The sequence below is a fragment of the Nomascus leucogenys genome, chromosome 5 (genome assembly GCF_006542625.1).
Source record: "Nomascus leucogenys isolate Asia chromosome 5, Asia_NLE_v1, whole genome shotgun sequence".
NCBI lineage: Eukaryota > Metazoa > Chordata > Mammalia > Primates > Hylobatidae > Nomascus > Nomascus leucogenys.
In genome coordinates, this window is record NC_044385.1 from 49,210,149 (window position 1) to 49,230,119 (window position 19,971).

Sequence of the window (19,971 nt, forward strand, 5' to 3'; positions counted from 1 at the left end):
ACTGGCCTGTTTATGTATTGCCAAATTATTAGCTTTCTGGTAATGTACGTATTCCTCCAACAAGCCCTGGATGGAGGCCTCTAGGTGCTCCTTCCCTGGTAAACATGGGGCTGTTCATTTGGCTGGGTAAACTGAGAACGTTGGTTTGTGTGGGTGCCTAAAAGAGAATCTGTGTTCAATGAAGTATTGTCAATAGGGTTAATTATGTGTTTGGCACACATAAACGGGACAAGACATGTAAAGTGCTTGGTCGGAGAGCGACTGTATTTCTTTTTTTTTTTTTGGAGACTGGATGTCACTCTGTCGCCCAGGCTGGAGTGCAGTGGTGCAATCTCGGCTTACTGTAACCTCTGCCTCCCGGGTTCAAGCAATTCCTCATGCCTCAGCCTCCCAAGAAGCTGGGATTACAGGCATGCACCCCCAAGCTCGGTTAATTTTTTTTTTTTTTCGTTTTTAGTAGAGATGGGGTTTCACCATGTTGGCCAGGCTGGTCTTGAACTCTTGGCCTCAAGCAATCCGCCCGCCTCGGCCTTCCAAAGTGCTAGGATTATAGGCGTGAGCCACAGCGCCCGGCCTAATTTTCGTATTTTCAGTAGAGACGAGGTTTGCCATGTTGCCCAGGCTGGTCTGGAACTCCTGGGCTCAAGCGACCCACCCACCTCGGCTTCCCAAAGTGCTAGGGTTACGGGCGAGCGTGAGTCACCGCGCCCAGCCGGGAGTTTGTATTTCTAATTTGTATTTAGCTCTCAGCATGTCCTCAACGTGACCCCACCCAGGTTCAGGGTACTGGAACCTGAGCGAGGAAGGCGTGTGCCGGGGAGAGTAGGTAGTGTGAGGGGCCAGAGTGCAAAGGTCAGAAGGCATTTGGTGGAAGCGGTGTGCAAAGACGCCTGAGGGGAGGTCCTTAGATCTCGGTTACCTTGGCGATCTCTACCAGAGGGTTAGAGTTGCCGAGAGGCGCCTGCTGCCGCTTCCTTTCTCCCGCCCTCCCTTTGGTTTAGCTCCGCCCCCTTCTCCCACAGGTTAAACGCGGACGCCGACGCGGTTGCCTAGTGACACTTTTCCCAAGATGCCTAGGGTATTGTTGTGTTCTCCTTAGCCAATCAGAGAAGCGAAGCGGGCCCACCGCCTGCCAATAGACTGCGAGATCAGGGCCCGCGACGGTTAAACGGGGCCGAAGGGAGGGGTGGCGGGTCAGTGCTGCTCGGGGGCTTCTCCGTCCAGGTCCCTGGAGCTCCTGGTCCCTGGAGCTCCGCACTTGGGGGCTCAACCTGCGTGAGGCAGCGCGATTCTGGGGACTGGCCGGCCATGCCGTCTCGGGCTGAGGATTATGAAGTGTTGTACACCATTGGCACAGGCTCCTATGGCCGCTGCCAGAAGATCCGGAGGAAGAGTGATGGCAAGGTGAGCCTGGGACCTTCCCTGTGCCCGCCCCTGCTTAGGTTTCGTCGCCCCGGGGCGAGCGCCCTGCGCCACCGAAGGGAACCTAGAGGGCTGAAGAAGTGGGTGCCCGGAAGACTAAGCCGTGTTTCCTGGGTCTGCATCTGACAGCCTGTCCTGGGTCGCTTAAAGGATGGGAGACCGCGTCTTTTGATATATGTATTTCCATCTCTTCCTGTTTCTCTCCCCATTTCTCTCTTTCTCCTGCTTTGGCTTGCTAAGGACCTTCCATTGGTGACACGTAGCTAATTCCTAGCTGTTTTTAGAGCTCTAAGAGTGGACCTCTCAGGCACAAGAAAGGGGCAGGACTACCAGAACCCGAAGCTTTGTATCTGCAGTCAGACTCCCTCAAAATACCCATTATTCGGATGACTGGATTCATATTTCCCAATGTATATAGGTAGGCCTTTTACAGAAAGTAACATTGGCCATGAAACTGCCTGGCTGCTGATGGAGGGATCTTTACCAAGTTGTCTCATCCTGGGAAAACCCTACTGCGGTGGAATGGAGCAGGGACTTTGACCGCCTCCACCCCAATTTTGACTAAAGTACCTTTTTGCCAACTTCCCACTAATCAACTGAGGGTAGGGGTTGGGGGAGGCCTCATGTGCCTCATTCCCCTTTATCTCCCCACAACATCATTTACTGCTTAGAAATTGGAGGAAGATTATGGAAGTAAACTCACAGCTCCTTAAGTTCATTGAACTAAATTAGATAATGACCTTGATTGTAGAATATAATTAAAAGAGAGGTAATTTTTTAAATCTTGGAACTTTCATTCTTTGTTTTTGAGCATAATGAGTTCATTTATACCTTGGAAATTCTTATTTCAGATATTAGTTTGGAAAGAACTTGACTATGGCTCCATGACAGAAGCTGAGAAACAGATGCTTGTTTCTGAAGTGAATTTGCTTCGTGAACTGAAACATCCAAACATCGTTCGTTACTATGATCGGATTATTGACCGGACCAACACAACACTGTACATTGTAATGGAATATTGTGAAGGCGGGGATCTGGCTAGTGTAATTACAAAAGGAACCAAGGAAAGGTAAGTGTAATTTTTTAAAAATGTAAGCTGAAATTGGTCTAGTTTCATTTATTTTAAGCATCTTGTTTTAGGATCAGTAATATGGAAGAGTGTACTTGTATTTGTTTGGTAGGTCCGTAGTACTTTAGAAAATTCCCAGTGAATCAACACCCATATTTTATATCAAAATAACAGTTTACAGGCTGAGTGTGGTGGCTCACACCTGTAATCCCAACACTTTGAGAGGCCGATGTGGGAGGATCACTTGAGCCCAGGATTTCAAGACCAGCCTGGGCAACATAGTGGGACCCTGTTTCTACAAAAATTAGCCAGGTATGGTGACATGTGCCTGTAGTCCAAGCTACTTGGGAGGCTGAGGCAAGAGGATTGCTTGAGCCTGGGAGGTCGAGGCTGCAGTGAGTCATGATCGTGCCACTGCATTCCAGCCTGGGTGACAGAGCAAGACCCTGTCTCAAAAAATATAAATAAATAAATAAATAATTTCCCTATTTGTACACTGGATAATTTATATCATCCCATCTTGGCAATGATTTCTTTAGAAGTTATATGCTGTATAACTGCTTTGGTTTCAGGCAATACTTAGATGAAGAGTTTGTTCTTCGTGTGATGACTCAGTTGACTCTGGCGCTGAAGGAATGCCACAGACGAAGTGATGGTGGTCATACTGTATTGCATCGGGATCTGAAACCAGCCAATGTTTTCCTGGATGGCAAGCAAAACGTCAAGCTTGGAGACTTTGGGCTAGCTAGAATATTAAACCACGACACGAGTTTTGCAAAAACATTTGTTGGCACACCTTATTACATGTCTCCTGTAAGTATTTCAGAATTTAGATACTTTTTAAAACATCTTTTATTTTTGTTTTCTTGTTTGTTTGTTTTTGAGACAGAGTCTCACTCTGTCACCCAGGCTTGGAGTGCAGTGGTGCGATCTCGGCTCACTGCAACCTCTGCCTCCCGGGTTCAAAGGATTCTCCTGTATCAGCCTCCCAAGTAGAGTAGCTGGGACTACAGGTGCATGTCACCATGCCCAGTTAATTTTTGTTTGTTTACTAGAGACAGGGTTTCATCATGTTGGCCAGGATGGTCTCGAACTCCTGACCTCAAGCTATCTGCCCACCTCAGCCTCCCAAAATGTTGGGATTACAGGCGTGAGCCACCATGCCCAGCCAAAACATCTTTTAATGTTAAGCATTCTGAAGCAGGGAAATTGAGTTTTCTGTTTGTTTAGTAATATCTAGTAGCCAAGAATTGAAAATACTGTTATATTTTTCCACATGGACCACCAGACCAATAAAGTCTATATCAGTTTTTGTGTGCTGCATGAGTTATGTGCATTAATGTAAGTATGATGAAGACAGATTCCTAGTCTAAGGTTTGCACCGTTTGCCATCTCTCACTGGTTCAATTTTTTGAGCATTCATGCAAATTAAAGCATATTCAGTTCAAGCTTTTATGGAATGACTACGATGCATTAAACTCAAGGATTACAAAAATGAAATGGATTTTGTCCCTGCCCTCAAGAGTTGTTTCCCAATGTGTAGGTCCTGGTTATCTGCATCAGACTCACTTGGAGTGTTTGTTTAAAATGCAGAGTTCTGGGTCCCAAACCCAAACCCAAATCCATCAAGTGAATTTCGATCTCTGGGTAGGTTCTTGAACTCTGTTTTTTGTTGTTGTTGTTTTTAATATTGTACTTTTTATTTTAGACTTTGCATTTTAACAGGCTCTGTAAATGATTCTTGTGCATGCAGAATCAGAGCTCAGGAAGTTTGCTCACTTCAGATAGCATGTTTTTACAATGTTAACCTTTTGTATATGTTATTTTTTTGTTGCCTTTTCCTGAAATATCTTGCTGAGTCCACTCAACAATTACCTCTATTGCTGGATATTTTGTTTCCAAAATGTTTCACCTTTTTTGAAGTACTGCTCTGCATATCTTTGTATGAATTATTCTTTCTTCCTTTTTGGTTATTTCCTTGGTGTGTAGCTCATAAAATGAAATTGCTGGGGTAAAAGGTATAAACAGTTTATGGCTGTTATTAGATATTGCCTGATGGCTTTTAAAAAGTTTAAGTCAATTGTGATAGCACTAATGTGTTAGTATATGACATCTGAACAGATAAAGATGAAGAAATATTTATTAGTATTTTAGTAGTTCACCTTTCTAGGATTTTCCAAATACTTATAAATTATGTTAACAGATCTGACTATAGTATAAAACTTTGTAAATTAATGATTTTGGTTTTGACTAAGAATAGCCAAAACAGTACCATTTTCTCACTGTATCAAATTCCAAATAGAATGTTTTTAACATGAAGGACAATTATCCAGAAGTGGTTCTTGGAAAATTTGAAACCCATTCTTTTGTTCCTTTTCCGTCCTGCCCTTGTAATTAGAGTGGTTCAGCTTTCCTAAGGCACTGATTGTCAAAAAGTGGCATCAGACTCACTGGTAGGCTGTTGTTACTGTAGATGTGGAAGAAAGGCAAACAATAAAATGGGTAATGATAATATTAGTTACTACTGTGATTTATGCAGTGGACTAAGAAAAAATATAAATGGATAATTCAATTAGCTATTTATGTCTATATCCATTTAAATGTGGACTAGATACATATTTTGACTATTCTTAAATTTCCTCTAGTTCTTTTAAAATGGTGTTTCTTAATTTGCCTTGAGAGTAGAAGTCTCTCATATTCGCCTCTGAATTGTCAGTGCCTAGCCTATACTAAGCACTTTCATTTGTGAATGAAAAATGAGTGAATGAATTATATATGACAGAGTGTATTGGGACAAGATCATTGCCTTTTTTCCATTATAAATTTCCAGATAAAGTATAAGCTAAAAACTTTGAGGTCCTGTTTTTATCTCAGGAGTAATTTAATGTGTTTTGTAAGTTTCAAAACAAAATAAACTCTTAACACCTTCCACTTTCTTACCCTTTTTCCCTGTGTAGGAACAAATGAATCGCATGTCCTACAATGAGAAATCAGATATCTGGTCACTGGGCTGTTTGCTGTATGAGTTATGTGCATTAATGTAAGTATGATGAAGACAGATTCCTAGTCTAAGGTTTGTACTGTTTGTCACATTTCACTGGGTTCAGTTTTTTGAGCCTCTGTGCTAATGAAAGTATATTCAAGTCTGAAAGAATTGTACCCTGGGTAAAATTAAGGTAGATGAACAGGCTAAAAGAAACTATTCACAAATTAAAACTATAAGCCATGAGGCTGGGTCTTGACTGTTCAAGGGTCTTGGCTGGTTAGGCGCTTTCCTGTTAGATTGACACTTAGCTCAAGGGAGAGCACGTAGGTCAGGCAAGTAAAGGTAAAGCTACTGTAAGGATGTGGAAGAAATGAAACAAGACTGAGGTAGAGGTCTGGGGATCTGTAGAGCAGAGAAGAGCTCCAATTCTTTCCCTTTGTTCTTCTTTTCATTTTTTTTCCCTTTGAAACTATTCTGTAGAGCAGTGATTCTCAACTAGGGATAAGGGAAGCAAATTTGCCTCTTATGGGGCATTCAACGATGTTTGGATAAATGTTTAGTTATCACAGCTGGGGAGTGCTCCTGGCATCTAGAGGGTAGAGGGCAGGGAGGCCACAAAATACCTATAATGCACAGGACAGCCCCCCACAACAAAGAATTATGTCAATAGTGCCAAGGTTGGGAAACTTATTTATAAGAAGAAAATCCCAGAAGTAGAAACTTAAATACAAACTGGAGCATAAGCTGTGCTTTTGATTTAGTTCCTATTGTATATTTTCATTTTTACAATTTGAAAATGTCTTCGTGGTCTTTTTCTTCTTCTTTTTAATCCTAGGCCTCCATTTACAGCTTTTAGCCAGAAAGAACTCGCTGGGAAAATCAGAGAAGGCAAATTCAGGCGAATTCCATACCGTTACTCTGATGAATTGAATGAAATTATTACGAGGATGTTAAACTTAAAGGTAAAGATGATAAGATGATATATTGTCTGTTTCTGGCTGTCAGTTAAGTGTTGGAGCATACATTCTCTCTTGTAGATCAATGGAGACTGAAGAAACATTAAATATACTTTCTTAGCTAAATTTACTGTGTTAACACAAGTGAAAACATATGTAAATTTGGCAAATTGCACATCCTTCCTGGCCCACCTTCTGCGCTTTCTTTATTTCTCCTCCCACTCCCATGCTAACAGATGGTTGGTAGCAAGGAAAGATTGCAAAAAGAATTCAAATTCTCATTCCCCTTGTCCTTGCCTACCTCACAGTGGCAGGTAGTGAGGGAAAGGGCCAGAAATAAGACTTTATTACTCTGCCTCTAGCTCTAATTGAGAGATTAGAGACCAGAAGAAGGGGAGGGGTGATGGAGGGTGGAGGGAGGACAGCTAAAAAGCAGAGGGAAAATCAATAATCAATAAAGAGATTATGTGGAAAAGCTCTGGCTATAGAATAGGGAAGGAGATGGGGATCAGGCTGACATAAGAGAAGGAAAACGCTGTAGGATCACAGACAAGGATACAGACGAATGAAGTGACAGGATTGAGAGTCAGTGAGAGAGTATCTTGCTAAATGTAGTTTAGAGATGCAAGGGCAGTACTTCCCCTAAAACAGACCCTAGCAATGGTACCAAGCGCCAGCACAAGATGTGCCAATCTTCAGGGATTGAACCTTCTTAGAAAGGTGAAAAGGGGAAAAGGGAAAAATGGTAAGTTAACATCTGCATTACCTTGTGGACCCAGAACCTCATGAGTTAAAACCACCAGTGAACTTATTTTTCCAAGTGTTTAAGACCTAGCCATAAAGGAGTCCTTTCTTTTGTCTTGGAAATACATATATGTCCTTTTACTTTAATTGCTGTCTTAGGAGGACTATTCTGTTATGCAATCTGACTATAACACTGAGTATTTTTTTCCCCAGGATTACCATCGACCTTCTGTTGAAGAAATTCTCAAGAACCCTTTAATAGCAGATTTGGTTGCAGACGAGCAAAGAAGAAATCCTGAGAGAAGAGGGCGACAATTAGGAGAGCCAGAAAAATCGCAGGATTCCAGCCCTGTATTGAGTGAGCTGAAACTAAAGGAAATTCAGTTACAGGAGCGAGAGCGAGCTCTCAAAGCAAGAGAAGAAAGATTGGAGCGTAAGTCTGAATGGGGGTCAAAGCAAAGGAGAACTACCAAGTGGGTTATTTTGATGTGTCTGAATATCTCTTTGAGCAGAATATTTTATACATACAGATCTTATTAGAAGCTTTTGAAAAATACTTGAGAAACCAAAATATGTATTGTAGACTTAATAATCAGGCTTGCTGGCACCTTCATGTTGGACGTCTTTCTCTGAGATCAGTTGCTAGTTATATATTATTGGGCCTTAACTGTGATGGCCCTAATATGATAGCCTTGTACTTTAGAGTTACTTTTTTCTTTCTCGTCTCTACTATGAATACCCTAATGTTTTCCCACTGTAAAGGAAGGTCTTAAAATTGCTGCTTTCCATAATAAAAAACCATGACTTTTGTCTTTTGAAATGGCCACTCCAACAGAATTCCAGGTCTAAAACCCTACAGTATGTAGATGAGATATATTCCGGCAATTCTTTTCTTTTTTTTTTAACTTTTTATTTTTGAAAATGAGATGGGGTCTCACTATATTGCCCAGGCTGGTCTTGAACTCCTGAGCTCAAGCAGTCCTCCCACCTTGCCTCCCAAAGTGCTGGGATTACAGGTGTGACCTACCACACCTGGTCTGTTCAGGCAGTTCAATAGAGAATCTAGATACAAGATATTTTAAGTCTATAAATAATATTCCAGTGAGTATTAACATTGACTTATGAGTATTAATTGATTAGGTGCTAATTTAGTTTTGATATTGAAGGTGTGTCTACTCCACCAAGATGAGAGCTACTAGCAAGCATTTAGGGTTATGCAAGGTAGCTACAGAATGAGGTTCTTCATTTTCACATCAGGAGACAAGAGATGGGGTCGTATTTGTCACCTGTCACCCTCATGACTCACCTGATTTTACTTCTGCAGCTTTATGCCCAATCTAGGCTTTAAATAATGAAATATTGTATAGTCCTATGAGATATGCTTACTGTATAGGTACAACCTATACTTACTTGGAAACCTCTGTAAAAAATAAGAAAACTTTTTCTTATAACTTTCCCCAGTGTTTCATAATTTCTTTTTTTTTTTTTTTTTTTTTTTGAGATGGAATTTTACTCTTGTTGCCCAGGCTGAAGTGCAGTGGCACCATCTTGGCTCATTGCAACCTCCACCTCCCGGGTTCAAGCAGTTCTCCTGCCTCAGCCTCCTGAGTAGCTGGGTTTACAGGCACCTGCCACAATGCCTGGCTAATTTTTGTATTTTTTAGTAGAGATGGGGTTTTGCCATGTTGACCCGGCTGGTCTTGAACTCCTGACCTCAGGTGATCCACCTGCCTCAGCCTCCCAAAGTGTTGGGATTACAGGCCTGAGCCACTGTGCCCAGCCATAATTTCATATAGCAACTGAAATCCAAACACTTTCTGAATTTTGGGCCATGAATAAATAGTAACCTTTGTTATTAATACTAATCCTATGAACTACCGCCTAACTGAATTGTGTTTTTTTTCTTTTATTTGGGTGTGGTCAGTCAACCAGAAGAAGATTTTTGTACTGTGAGGCCAGATCATGCCCTGAAAATTAGCTGTTGCCTATCTTCAGTGAAGAGCAGAGATAGCTTTAGTTTTTTGTTTTCCCAAATGAGTTACTCCCACAAAAGATGACCAAAGGTTGAAGCTAACTTTGTATTTGTTTAAACAAGTCCTTTCAAGAAAATCTAAGATAGCATACAGCCTACTAAAACACTCAATTAAAAACTAATCAGGTTGATCCTTTCCCCAAACATTGCTTATCACTATCAGTCATGCTAGTAGTGATGAGATTGCCAAATGGAAACTGTTTTTTAGTCAAGGTCACTTGTTAATTTTTGTTTTCTTTGTCCATTCTCTTTTGAAAGAGAAAGAACAGGAGCTTTGCGTTCGTGAGAGACTAGCAGAGGACAAACTGGCTAGAGCAGAAAATCTGCTGAAGAACTACAGCTTGCTAAGGGAACGGAAGTTCCTGTCTCTGGCAAGTAGTCCAGGTATGAGAACCAACTCGGTCAACAGAAGCTGGTGCTACAAATGAAGAAATGTGCACCAGTGTTGCTCGCAAAGTGGCTTAGGTAGCCCTTTTCATTTACAAAGTCTCAAATTTTAAGATGGATTTCATTGAATATATGCATTTCAGTGGAAACAAAATTCTGTTATAGCAATGATTTATTTCCTGGGTTCATAGACCTGAGGCAATGAGTCATAGAATTTCATGTTTGATTTTCTTTACCTTATCAAACTACGTGTTTAGTAATTGATACTTATTTTTATTATTATTATTATTATTATTTTTTTTTGAGATGGAGTCTCACTCTGTAGCCCAGGCTGGAGTGCAGTGGCACAATCTTGGCTCACTGCAAACTCCACCTCCCGGGTTCACGCCATTCTCCTGCCTCAGCCTCCTGAGTAGCTGGGACTACAGGTGCCCGCCACCAAGCCTGGCTAATTTTTGTATTTTTAGTAGAGACGGGGTTTCACCGTGTTAGCCAGGATGGTCTCGATCTCCTGACCTCGTGATCTGCCTGCCTCGGCCTCCCAATGTGCTGGGATTATAGGCATGAGCCACCGCGCCCAGCCGATACTTATTTTTAAACATTAGGGCATTTACAAAACTATTGTGTGTTTCAGATTTCAGAGAGATAAACTGCATTTCAAGTAAAAATCAACATTTTAATACTGCCATGCCTCATCTTTCATAGAAAGCATGACTTAAAAGGCATGATAAGCCACCTGCAGAATAGGCTGTCATGTTTGTATCTTTGCTAACACCCTTTCAAGTTGAAAGACATATTTGTCAAAATTTGATTGTTTAATATCTACATATGTTCTCTTCATTTCCTTCTTTATTTAAAGTCTGGTATATAGATATTCAGCTTTCTCAGGGCCCTGCCTTTGTGTGGCATTGTCCCTTCACTCTGCCACATTGAGATGTGGTTTTCGTATATACCAGTGAACCATTGTCTAACATTCTCCATTTTATAGAAACCCTCAATCTAATTTAATGGGCTCTTTAAGATTATGTAAAATGCAAACTGTGAAACATCTTTTTGCTTGATTTCTTTAAGACACAACGTAACTGTTAAAAGTTGTTGGTTTCAAAAATGGAGCATCTGAATTTTCAACAAAATTTAGAGTTTTTATAACTCCCTTATTCCATGTAGGACAGCATATATGAAAGCTATTATTGCCATCTTTAATAAATTGAGATGTAACGTGATCAATTTAGTGAGCATTGGCAGCATTTTGTAAATGGAACAGACAAAAAACCCTACGTAAGTTAGACTGATGACCACAATAACTTTGTAGTGAATAAGTGATGGAAAGAAATGAAACTACTGAGAGAAGTGAATGACACAAGGATTGTAGGAAACTTTGGCTTCATCTCTGTTAAAATACCTTCTTTTTTCTTAATATTGCCATCTACCATTTCAATATTATAACAATATTTATTTTGGCTTATCATAGATTCCACACTATCATCCATAAAGACAAAATAGACTTACATCATGATTAGGGTGATAAAATGAGGAGAAAATTTTACCTGGATGAATTTCATGCATCAAACCCATTGCAGGGAATTACTTAAGACCCTGTTGGGGATGGCTCTTCAGTTAAAGAGTTTATTTACATTTGCCCTGATAGTCTTTGAGCAAAAGATGAAAATAGCTAAGTAAGTATGATGTGTTTTACTTTATAGGATACACAGATAAGTATGGGAATCTACTTATATGTGAATCATAGCAAATATTCAAAATGAGCCATAGGAATCACGTATTCACTGGGGCAAGCAGACATTTTAGAGTATTGAGTGCTGAAAGTAGTGAACACATCAGAGCTATAAGATAAGCATCATAGCAGTGGGGAGGGGGTATCATTCTGAACTCAGGACAGTTGGAAATATCCTCTCCCCATCCTTGGGCTATAAAATCCACACATGAGGAAGCCATCACAAGTGTATTGAAATCATCACGGCAAGCAGCAGTGACTTTTTTTAAAGCTGTTCTTTTCTTATTTGATGAAATATTCATTCTTCTATTTAATGGAAGAATTTAAAAAAAGTTTTTAAAACACTTTCTTTCTTATAAAACTGTCCCATTAAGAGCCAAGTGTGGTGGTGCACCTATAGTCCCAGCTACTCTGGGGGCTCAGGCAGGAAGATCACTTGAGCCGAGGCGTCCAAGGCTGTAGTGCACTACAGCTGCACCTGTGAATAGCCACTGCACTCCAGCCTGGACAACATGGCAAGACCCCATCTCAAACAAAATCAAAAACAAAATAAAACTATCCCATTGGTAAGGCAATGTTGACTTACAAATGTAAAGGTATTTGTGGTAATAAGAAGGTGGATAGAGTTGAAACAGTGGAGATAAGGTCTAAAGGCAATCCAGTTTGCTTTGAAGCAGAAGCAATGTAGGAAGCGGGAAGTCACAGGACCCTTGGAAGGCAGTGCATCTGTGTGCCAGCCTTTCCTATTTCTTCTGCCTGGAGCACTCTTCATCCAGACAGCCCTGTGGCTTCTTACTTCAGAAATGACTGTATGAGGCTTTGTATCATTACATCCACCACCCAGCATGTCCCTGTTTCCAGGGCTATTTTTCCTAATAGCATGTATTACCATCAAATATTCCCCACTAGTACTTGTTTATTTGTGTTTGGTTTATCTCCTCCTACTAGAATAGGGCCTTTGTTTGGTTCACAGTGGCCCATCCTATGAGCTCAGTAAATATTCGAACATATTTCCTTTAACACAAAGGAAAAATAAGAGGATCCTAGAATCTGTAAGCCTCCAGCCTCCAGTAATTCTGTCAGCAGTTAATAGTGTTGCCACTTTAAGTAAATAGGATTATTATTTATTTTTTCCATGTAAAGAGTAGTTTACAGTTTTTACTACTCTTACTTGATTTACCTTTTCCACACTGAATTTGTTTAGGTTCTTTTGGAAACAGATTTCTGGTCCATTAAGATGCTTTGAACTAAGTGTTCTTGAACATTTAACCAAAACTGTAGGTATTCTCTATTAAAAAAAAAACAAAAAACAAAAAGCAAAAACAAAAAAAAAAACTCTGCTTCTATACTTTTCTGTAGGTAAGGTGTTCTGCATAGAATGGCACTTATTTTCAAGAATAGAGATAAATAACATTGATTTCCAAAAGTTTTCTCTTGTCCATAATACTCAGTGTGTTTAAGAGTAAAATTGATTGTTGGTTGTTAAGAGAATAAAACTTACGTTCCTTGAATTTTGGCACATTCCAATATTATTTTTTCAATGCTGTGGATTAAAAGGCTGATTTCCACCAGTCCTGCACCCCTAACCTCCTATCCCAGAGAAAATGAAACAGGCACCTAGATTTCAAATGTGAGCCATAAGAGCAAATACGTTCAGATAAGTATAAGTATGAAGGAGTTGAACTCTGTTCAAGTAACTCAAAACCCTTTTTCTTTTTCCTTCTAAAGAACTTCTTAATCTTCCATCCTCAGTAATTAAGAAGAAAGTTCATTTCAGTGGGGAAAGTAAAGAGAACGTCATGAGGAGTGAGAATTCTGAGAGTCAGCTCACATCTAAGTCCAAGTGCAAGGACCTGAAGAAAAGGCTTCATGCTGCCCAGCTGCGGGCTCAAGCCCTGTCAGATATTGAGAAAAATTACCAACTGAAAAGCAGGCAGATCCTGGGCATGCGCTAGCCAGGTAGAGAGACACAGAGCTGTGTACAGGATGTAATATTACCAGCCTTTAAAGACTGATACTCAAATGCTGTAGTGTTATACTTGGTTCCATGAGCCACGCCTTTCTGTATAGTACACATGATATTTCGGAATTGGTTTTGCTGTTCTTCAGCAACTATTGTACAAAATGTTCACATTTAATTTTTCTTTCTTCTTTTAAGAACATATTATAAAAAGAATACTTTCTTGGTTGGGCTTTTAATCCTGTGTATGATTACTAGTAGGAACATGAGATGTGACATTCTAAATCTTGGGAGAAAAAATAACGTTAGGAAAAAATATTTATGCAGGAGTAGCACTCACTGAATAGTTTTAAATGACTGGGTGGTATGCTTACAATTGTCATGTCTAGATTTAAATTTTAAGTCTGAGATTTTAAATGTTTTTGAGCTTAGAAAACCTAGTTGGATGCAATTTGGTCATTAATACCGTGACATCTTGCTTATAAATATTCCATTGCTCTGTAGTTCAAATCTATTAGCTTTGTGAAAATTCATCACTGTGATGTCTGTATTCTTTTTTTTTTTTCTGCTTAACAGAATATGAGCTGTCTGTCATTTACCTACTTCTTTCCCACTAAATAAAATAATTCTTTAGTTTCCCTGTATTTATGTGTCTTGCATTTGTTGGTCTCTTAGTTGATGGGAGTTGTGTTCATGATTTGTAGGTCTTCATTGTAGGGTACAGAAGGAAACATGGATCTGATGCTCAAGGGAGTGGCATTCCAGTCCTAAACTGTATGGCACTTTACCTCCCATCTCATTAATCCATGTATGTAAGCCAGTGGTCCTTAACAGGGTGATTTTGCTCCTCAAGGGACATTTGGCAATGTCTGGGGGCATTTTTGATTGTCATGATTTAGGGTAGGATGCTACTGGCTGCTAGTGGGTACAGGCCAGGGACACTGTAAACATTTTACAATGCACAGGACAGCCTCTGACAACAAAATGTCAATGGGTTTGGATCATAATCCTGAATGACACAATCTCAAATGCTAAAATCCTGAAAGACCAAAACCCCTGATGTCTTAAATCCCAAAAGATCAAAATCCCTAACATGTGAACTTCCAAAATCACAATCCTGAAAGATTAAAATCCCAGATGTAAAAATCCTGAAAGCCAAATTCCAAGTCAGGGATTACTGCAGTTTCAGCTGTATACAGGGTAATCGCATCATGTTAGGCAGAACTCTTACCTTGTTGTTGTCTTCATTTGGAAATTAAGTATGGTTTAAGAGATGTGGATGGATATCGAGTTGATAAGGGGCGAACTTACTGATTTATGTGTCAACTTGACTGGATTAAGGAATCCCTAGAAATCTGGTAAAGCATTATTTTAGGTGTGTCTGTGAGGGTGTTTCCAGAGGAGGTTAATATGTGAGTCTCAGTAGACTAGGTGGGTAATATCTTTCCTCAATGTTTAGTGTTTTGAAGATCATAAAAGCGACTTTTCAGGTGAAAAGTACAAGAAATCTCTCCTGCCAAATTATTCAGTTATGTACAAATTCTGCTACTTCATCAACAGTGCCACGCTTGCCTTCAAAAAAATGCCCTTTGTCAGAGAATAAAATTCGACAAGCTGAGCAACCTTGTGAACCAAAGACACTTGCTGATATTGAGGTTCCTCCAGTGTTGTTAGAAAACTCATTAACCAAACTGTTCTTGGTTAGGGATTTGACTGTCGAAGAAGATAGACTGCTTGTATTTGCCACTAAATCTAACAGAAAAACTGTCACATGTTTCATTTGGGCTAGTGGACGGCACTTTCAAAACTGTCCCCACTGGTTTTTATCAACTATACATGATTCATGTCCCTGTTGGTTCTAAAGATTCTAGAACTTATCTAGTCATTTAAACAATTATTTGAAGATTTGCTGCACTTTGTAGAAGAAAATAGCTTTCGATTGAATCCCCAAACCATAACAAAAGATTAGGAATTAGGTGTGATCAAAGCTTCTAAAAGTGAATTTCAAAGTGTTACCAATAAAGTTTGTTTTTTTTCCATTCAGCCCAATGCATTTGATAGAAAATTAGATGAGTATATAGGCCATGAGATACAGCAATGACAAAAACTTCAGTTTAGAAGCAGGAACCCGCATCCAGGAATAGAGCCCTTTGCTCCTCCCTCAGAATGAATGGAGACCAAAAATCAGATGCTTATGCCCAAGAAAAGCAAGATTTCATTCAGCACTTCTCCCGGGTTGTTAGGGTGCTGACTGAGGATGAGATGGGGCATCCAGAGACAGGAGATGCTATCGCCTGGCTCAAGGAGGTCCTGGAGTACAATGCCATTGGAGACAAGGAATCATTGGGGTTTGATGGTGCTTATCGTTTTGGGAGCTGGTGAAGCCGAGAAAACAGGATGCTGATAGTCTCCAGCGGGCCCTGACTGTGGGTTGGTGTGTGGAACTGCTGCAAGCTTTCTTCCTGGTGGCAGATGACATCACGGATTCATCCCTCACCCACTGAGGACAGATCTGCTGGTATCAGAAGCTGGGCATGGGTTTGGATGCCGTCAATGATGCTATGCTTCTGGAAGCATGTATCTACTGCCTGCTGAAGCTGTATTGCTGGGAGCAGCCCTATTACCTGAACCTGATCGAGCTGTTCCTGCAGAGTTCCTATCAGACTGAGATTGGGCAGACCCCTGGACTCATCCCAGCCCCCCAGGGCAATGTGGATCTTGGCAGATTCACGGAAAAGAAGTACAAATTTTTACGTACAAGACAGCTTTCTACTCTTTCTACCTTCCTGTAGCTGCAGCCATGCATATGGCAGGCATTGATGGCGAGAAGGCACACACCAATGCCAAGAAGATCCTGCTGGAGATGGGAGAGTTCTGTAAGATTCAGGATGATCACTTTGACCTCTTTGGGGACTCCACTGTGACTGACAAAGTTGGCACTGACATCTAGAACAACAAATGCAGCTGGCTGGTGGTTCAGTGTCTGCAATGGGCCACTCCGAAACAGTACCAGATCCTGAAGGAGAATTATGGGCAGAAGGAGGCCGAGAAGGTGGCCCAGGAGAAGGCACTATATGAGGAGCTAGATCTGCTGGCTGTGTTCTTGCAGTATGAGGATGACAGTTACAGCCACATTATGGGTCTCATTGAACAGTACGCAATGCCCCTGCCCCCAGCCATCTTTCTGGGGCTGGCGTGCAAAATCTACAAGTGGAAAAAGTGACCTAGAGACTGCAAGGGCAAGGAGAGGAGGCTCTCAATAAATTACTGTGTAACCTTGGAAACAAAACAAAAAACTTCAGTTTAAAAATGCACTTTCCAGCTGGGCGTGGTGGCCAAGGAGGGGGGATCACTTGAACTTAGAAATTCCATAACAGCCTGGCCAATGTAGTGAGACACTGTCTCTAGAAATAATTTTTTTTAAAGTTAGCCAGGTGTGGCGTGTGCCTGTGGTCCCAGCTACTTGGAAGGCTGAGGCAGGAGGATTGTCTGAGCCCGGGAGGTGGAGGCTGCAGTGAGCTGTGATCAAGCCACTATACTTCAGCCTGGGAGACAGAGAGAGACCCTGTCTCTTAAAGGGCGGGTGGCAGGGGGAAGGGGGTTTCCTTTTGTGCAGTATATATTAAGAGATGGGGAAAAAATGTGTCATTCGCCTGCCTTGGAATTCCTTCCAGCTGATGACATTCTAGAAACTTTAAATGAATTAAAGCCACATTTGTTTGAAGATGCCAGCAAAGTTACTGTTTTGAAAATAAATATGTACATGGTAGGATAAGAAAATACACAATGGTGTTGCTGTTTGATCACCAGTATTGTTTCTGTCAAATTTGTGGCCTAATGAGTGCATGCAGAACAGATTTCTGAGTGCCCAAAACAACACAGAAGCATGACACAGAAAATAGGGAAATTTAGTAGGGAATGCTCATGTCAGTGTATATGGAATCATAGAGGAATGCCAGGAGGAACAGCACCGTGTAGAAAACGAATGTGAACATATTCTCCAAGTAGAGCCATGCCCTAAAAGAGAAAAAGCAGCTATTCCTCATGATGCAAGACTTTAAAATATAGTTAATGATTGTGGAGGTTGGCCAGCTCTTATGGACTATCTCCATGCAATTGCCCATACTCCATTCCTGTAATACACTTTTTCATATGTCAAATTGTCTTGTTATTTTTTTTTCTGTTTTATGTTTTTTTTTCACTATTTAAAATTGTCAGCATTCTTTTTTACAATTTGCTATGCTATATAATTCATCTTCAAATCATTTCTGATACTGGAGCATAATTTGTGTAGAGACTTAGAAAGTTCTGGTTTTTTTTTGCAAATTTAACTCCATGAAAGTACATTGTCACAGCATGGACTGTGTGTAAGCATCGTTCCTGTACATAAAAACATTGAAGCGTCCTCAGTGAGAGGTGTACTTTCTGTACATCTGCATTTGTGAAAGGTAAAATTTTTGAATATCTTGGCTCTTTCGGTGGCTGCATATGCAGTAGTGACCCATCCTGTTTTTGATAGATCTCATCAAAAGAATCTTAGGTTGTTATGGTATTTCAGATGACCAAAGGCATAAAACTGGGTGCACACATTTACCAACCATGGGGATATGCATTTACACATTTCCCTTCTTGACCTATTTCTTTTTTTTCTTTCCTTTTTTTTTGAGATAGAGTCTCACTTTGTTGCCCAGGCTGGAGTGCCGTGGTGTGATCACAGCTCAATGTAGCCTTGGCCTCGTAGGCTCAAGTAATCCTCCCATTTCAGTCTCCTGTGATGGAGTCTCACTGTGTTGCCCAGGCTGGTCTTGAACTCATGGGCTCAAGCAATCCTCCCACCTTGGCTGGGATTACAGGTATGAGCCATTGCGCCCAGCCCCTTTATGACCTATTTCTTTATGAATATGGCTCGTCTGTTCATTACTGATATAATTATGCAACTTTCATTAGTATATATGAATGTTTATGCTTGCACAAAAATGTATGTTATTATTGCCTATTTTATTGCATAAGGTGACCTATGAAGTGTTCTGTGTTTTTATATGTTTCTCAAATAAATTCCCTTTAAAAAATGTAAATACATGTAAATGTAAAAAAGAAAGTAAATAAATATCTTTTAAAGAATTTTTAAATTATTTTTTCCGGAATTACATTTTTGGAATTCTGCTCTTTCAGGATTATGACTTTCAGGTTTTAGACTTTATGGATTTTGACCTTTTGGGACTTCAGGATTATGACATTCGGGATTATGGCATTAAAAATTGTATCTCCTGGGACTATGATCGGCTCCCAGTGTCAATAGTGCCACTTTTGAGAAACCTGATCTAAGCTCAAACTTGTTGGGACATATCTCAGCCTTGAAGGAAAGTTATTAAGGATTTTGATGGATATTTAAATATGTATATATCTGACTTTTAGTGTAAATTAGCAGTCTATGCTGTGCCTTTTCCTTTGTGAGATTTTCCTGGCAATGCTAGTCCTTTTAGCTTAATGAAATAAGACCAAGTTTTAAAGGGTTAATAATAAATGAGAGGAAATAGCTCCTTTATATATGTAGGATTATTACACAGCTGGTAGCATAGTTCCATCAAGTACAAATGATACTATCCAAACACAATCAGAAACTGATTACCAGACCTTTAATCCTAACAGAATCACCTTGACATGAATGTTGAGTATAACTCCTGGCCAGCTATAAAATTTGCAAGACCCAGTGCAAAATGGTAATGTGGAACTCTTGTTCGAAAAGCAGGAAACGAGTACCCTGAAAGGTACCTATGACGCTTTTCCCTTTCTTCCAAGGTTTCTCTCTCTCTCTTTCTCTGCTTATTGTGATGTTACTTGCTATTTAATATTCTAAGTAAAGAAAAATTAAAAATTTAAATGATTAGCCTGAATTTTACCATTTATATTGTGAAATGCAGATTTTAAATGCAAATAGCAGAGCATTCAGCTGAGATAGGGAATGAATTTCACAATTCATATTTTGTGACTCTTCTCTGAGGGTCCCTCAAGTTGACCAGAGGAGACAGACACACCAGACCCTCAGGCATCTGGGAACCGACTCTGACACCTGCTCAGTTCCCCTTTCCTCCAGTCACCAGACCTACGCAATGCCAGGCCAGGAGGAGCAGAGCCTGGCATCTTCCTTTTGCACAGGCTAAGGGCCCCAGCCCATGGCAGTTTGGCCACCTCCAAGGATCTTTAAACCTCTAAGCTGGGACTTTATACTTGGGTCAGGGTACCTGGATAGCGCTTGCCAAGACATGGCCACCAGACATGCCATGGGGCTGCCATGGGGGAGAGGGGAAATGGCTTCAGGACAGCCGCCACCATGCCCTGCCTGGGGATGCACTGGAGCCTAGATACTCAACGCTGACCCTTCCCTTGCCTGTGCCCAGGCCCCTTCTGGTCATGGGAAGGGGAGGTTGGGTGAGGCCCAGTGCACTAGAGAGTAGGGAGAGGTCTGAGAATCATCCTGGGAGTCTATGGGGCTGATGGGGGGTGGGATCATGCATGAGGAGAGGCCCTGAGCCCCCACGCAGGCTCCCATTTTCCCATTGGACTCCACTTACAAAAGGCAAATTCAAAGACACAAGTAGTAGCCAGGCACAGTGGCTCGTGCTTGTAATCCCAGCACTTTGGGAGGCTGAGGGGGGTGGATCACCTGAGGTCAGGAGTTTGAG

The 19,971-nt window shown here is 40.8% G+C and overlaps 1 protein-coding gene and 1 pseudogene across 2 annotated transcripts; both read left to right on the top strand.

Moving 5' to 3' along the window:
- Positions 1-1,163: 1,163 nt before the first annotated feature.
- NEK2 (NIMA related kinase 2) lies at positions 1,164-18,417 on the top strand. 2 transcript variants are annotated; one of them, XM_012506821.2, is made up of 8 exons: positions 1,164-1,404; positions 2,274-2,491; positions 3,064-3,304; positions 5,449-5,531; positions 6,313-6,439; positions 7,391-7,610; positions 9,468-9,593; positions 17,960-18,417. In XM_012506821.2, exons 1-8 carry the CDS (start codon positions 1,309-1,311, stop codon positions 18,013-18,015), a joined length of 1,167 nt encoding a protein of 388 aa, XP_012362275.2. In that variant the 5' UTR covers positions 1,164-1,308; the 3' UTR covers positions 18,016-18,417. The 2 variants fall into 2 exon arrangements, with proteins under 2 accessions (XP_012362275.2, XP_003273087.2); XM_003273039.4 differs by lacking the exon at positions 17,960-18,417 and adding an exon at positions 13,057-13,932.
- Positions 15,437-16,511, top strand: LOC100591463 (annotated as a pseudogene).
- Positions 18,418-19,971: the final 1,554 nt, after the last annotated feature.

Bases quoted from the DNA above. Each gene is read 5' to 3' on its own strand.
- NEK2 (XM_003273039.4), top strand. From the start codon at position 1,309: ATGCCGTCTCGGGCTGAGGATTATGAAGTGTTGTACACCATTGGCACA. The intron at 1,405-2,273 runs GTGAGCCTGGGA...TTCTTATTTCAG, and splicing joins GGAGGAAGAGTGATGGCAAG to ATATTAGTTTGGAAAGAACT. The intron at 5,532-6,312 runs GTAAGTATGATG...TTTTAATCCTAG, and splicing joins TATGAGTTATGTGCATTAAT to GCCTCCATTTACAGCTTTTA.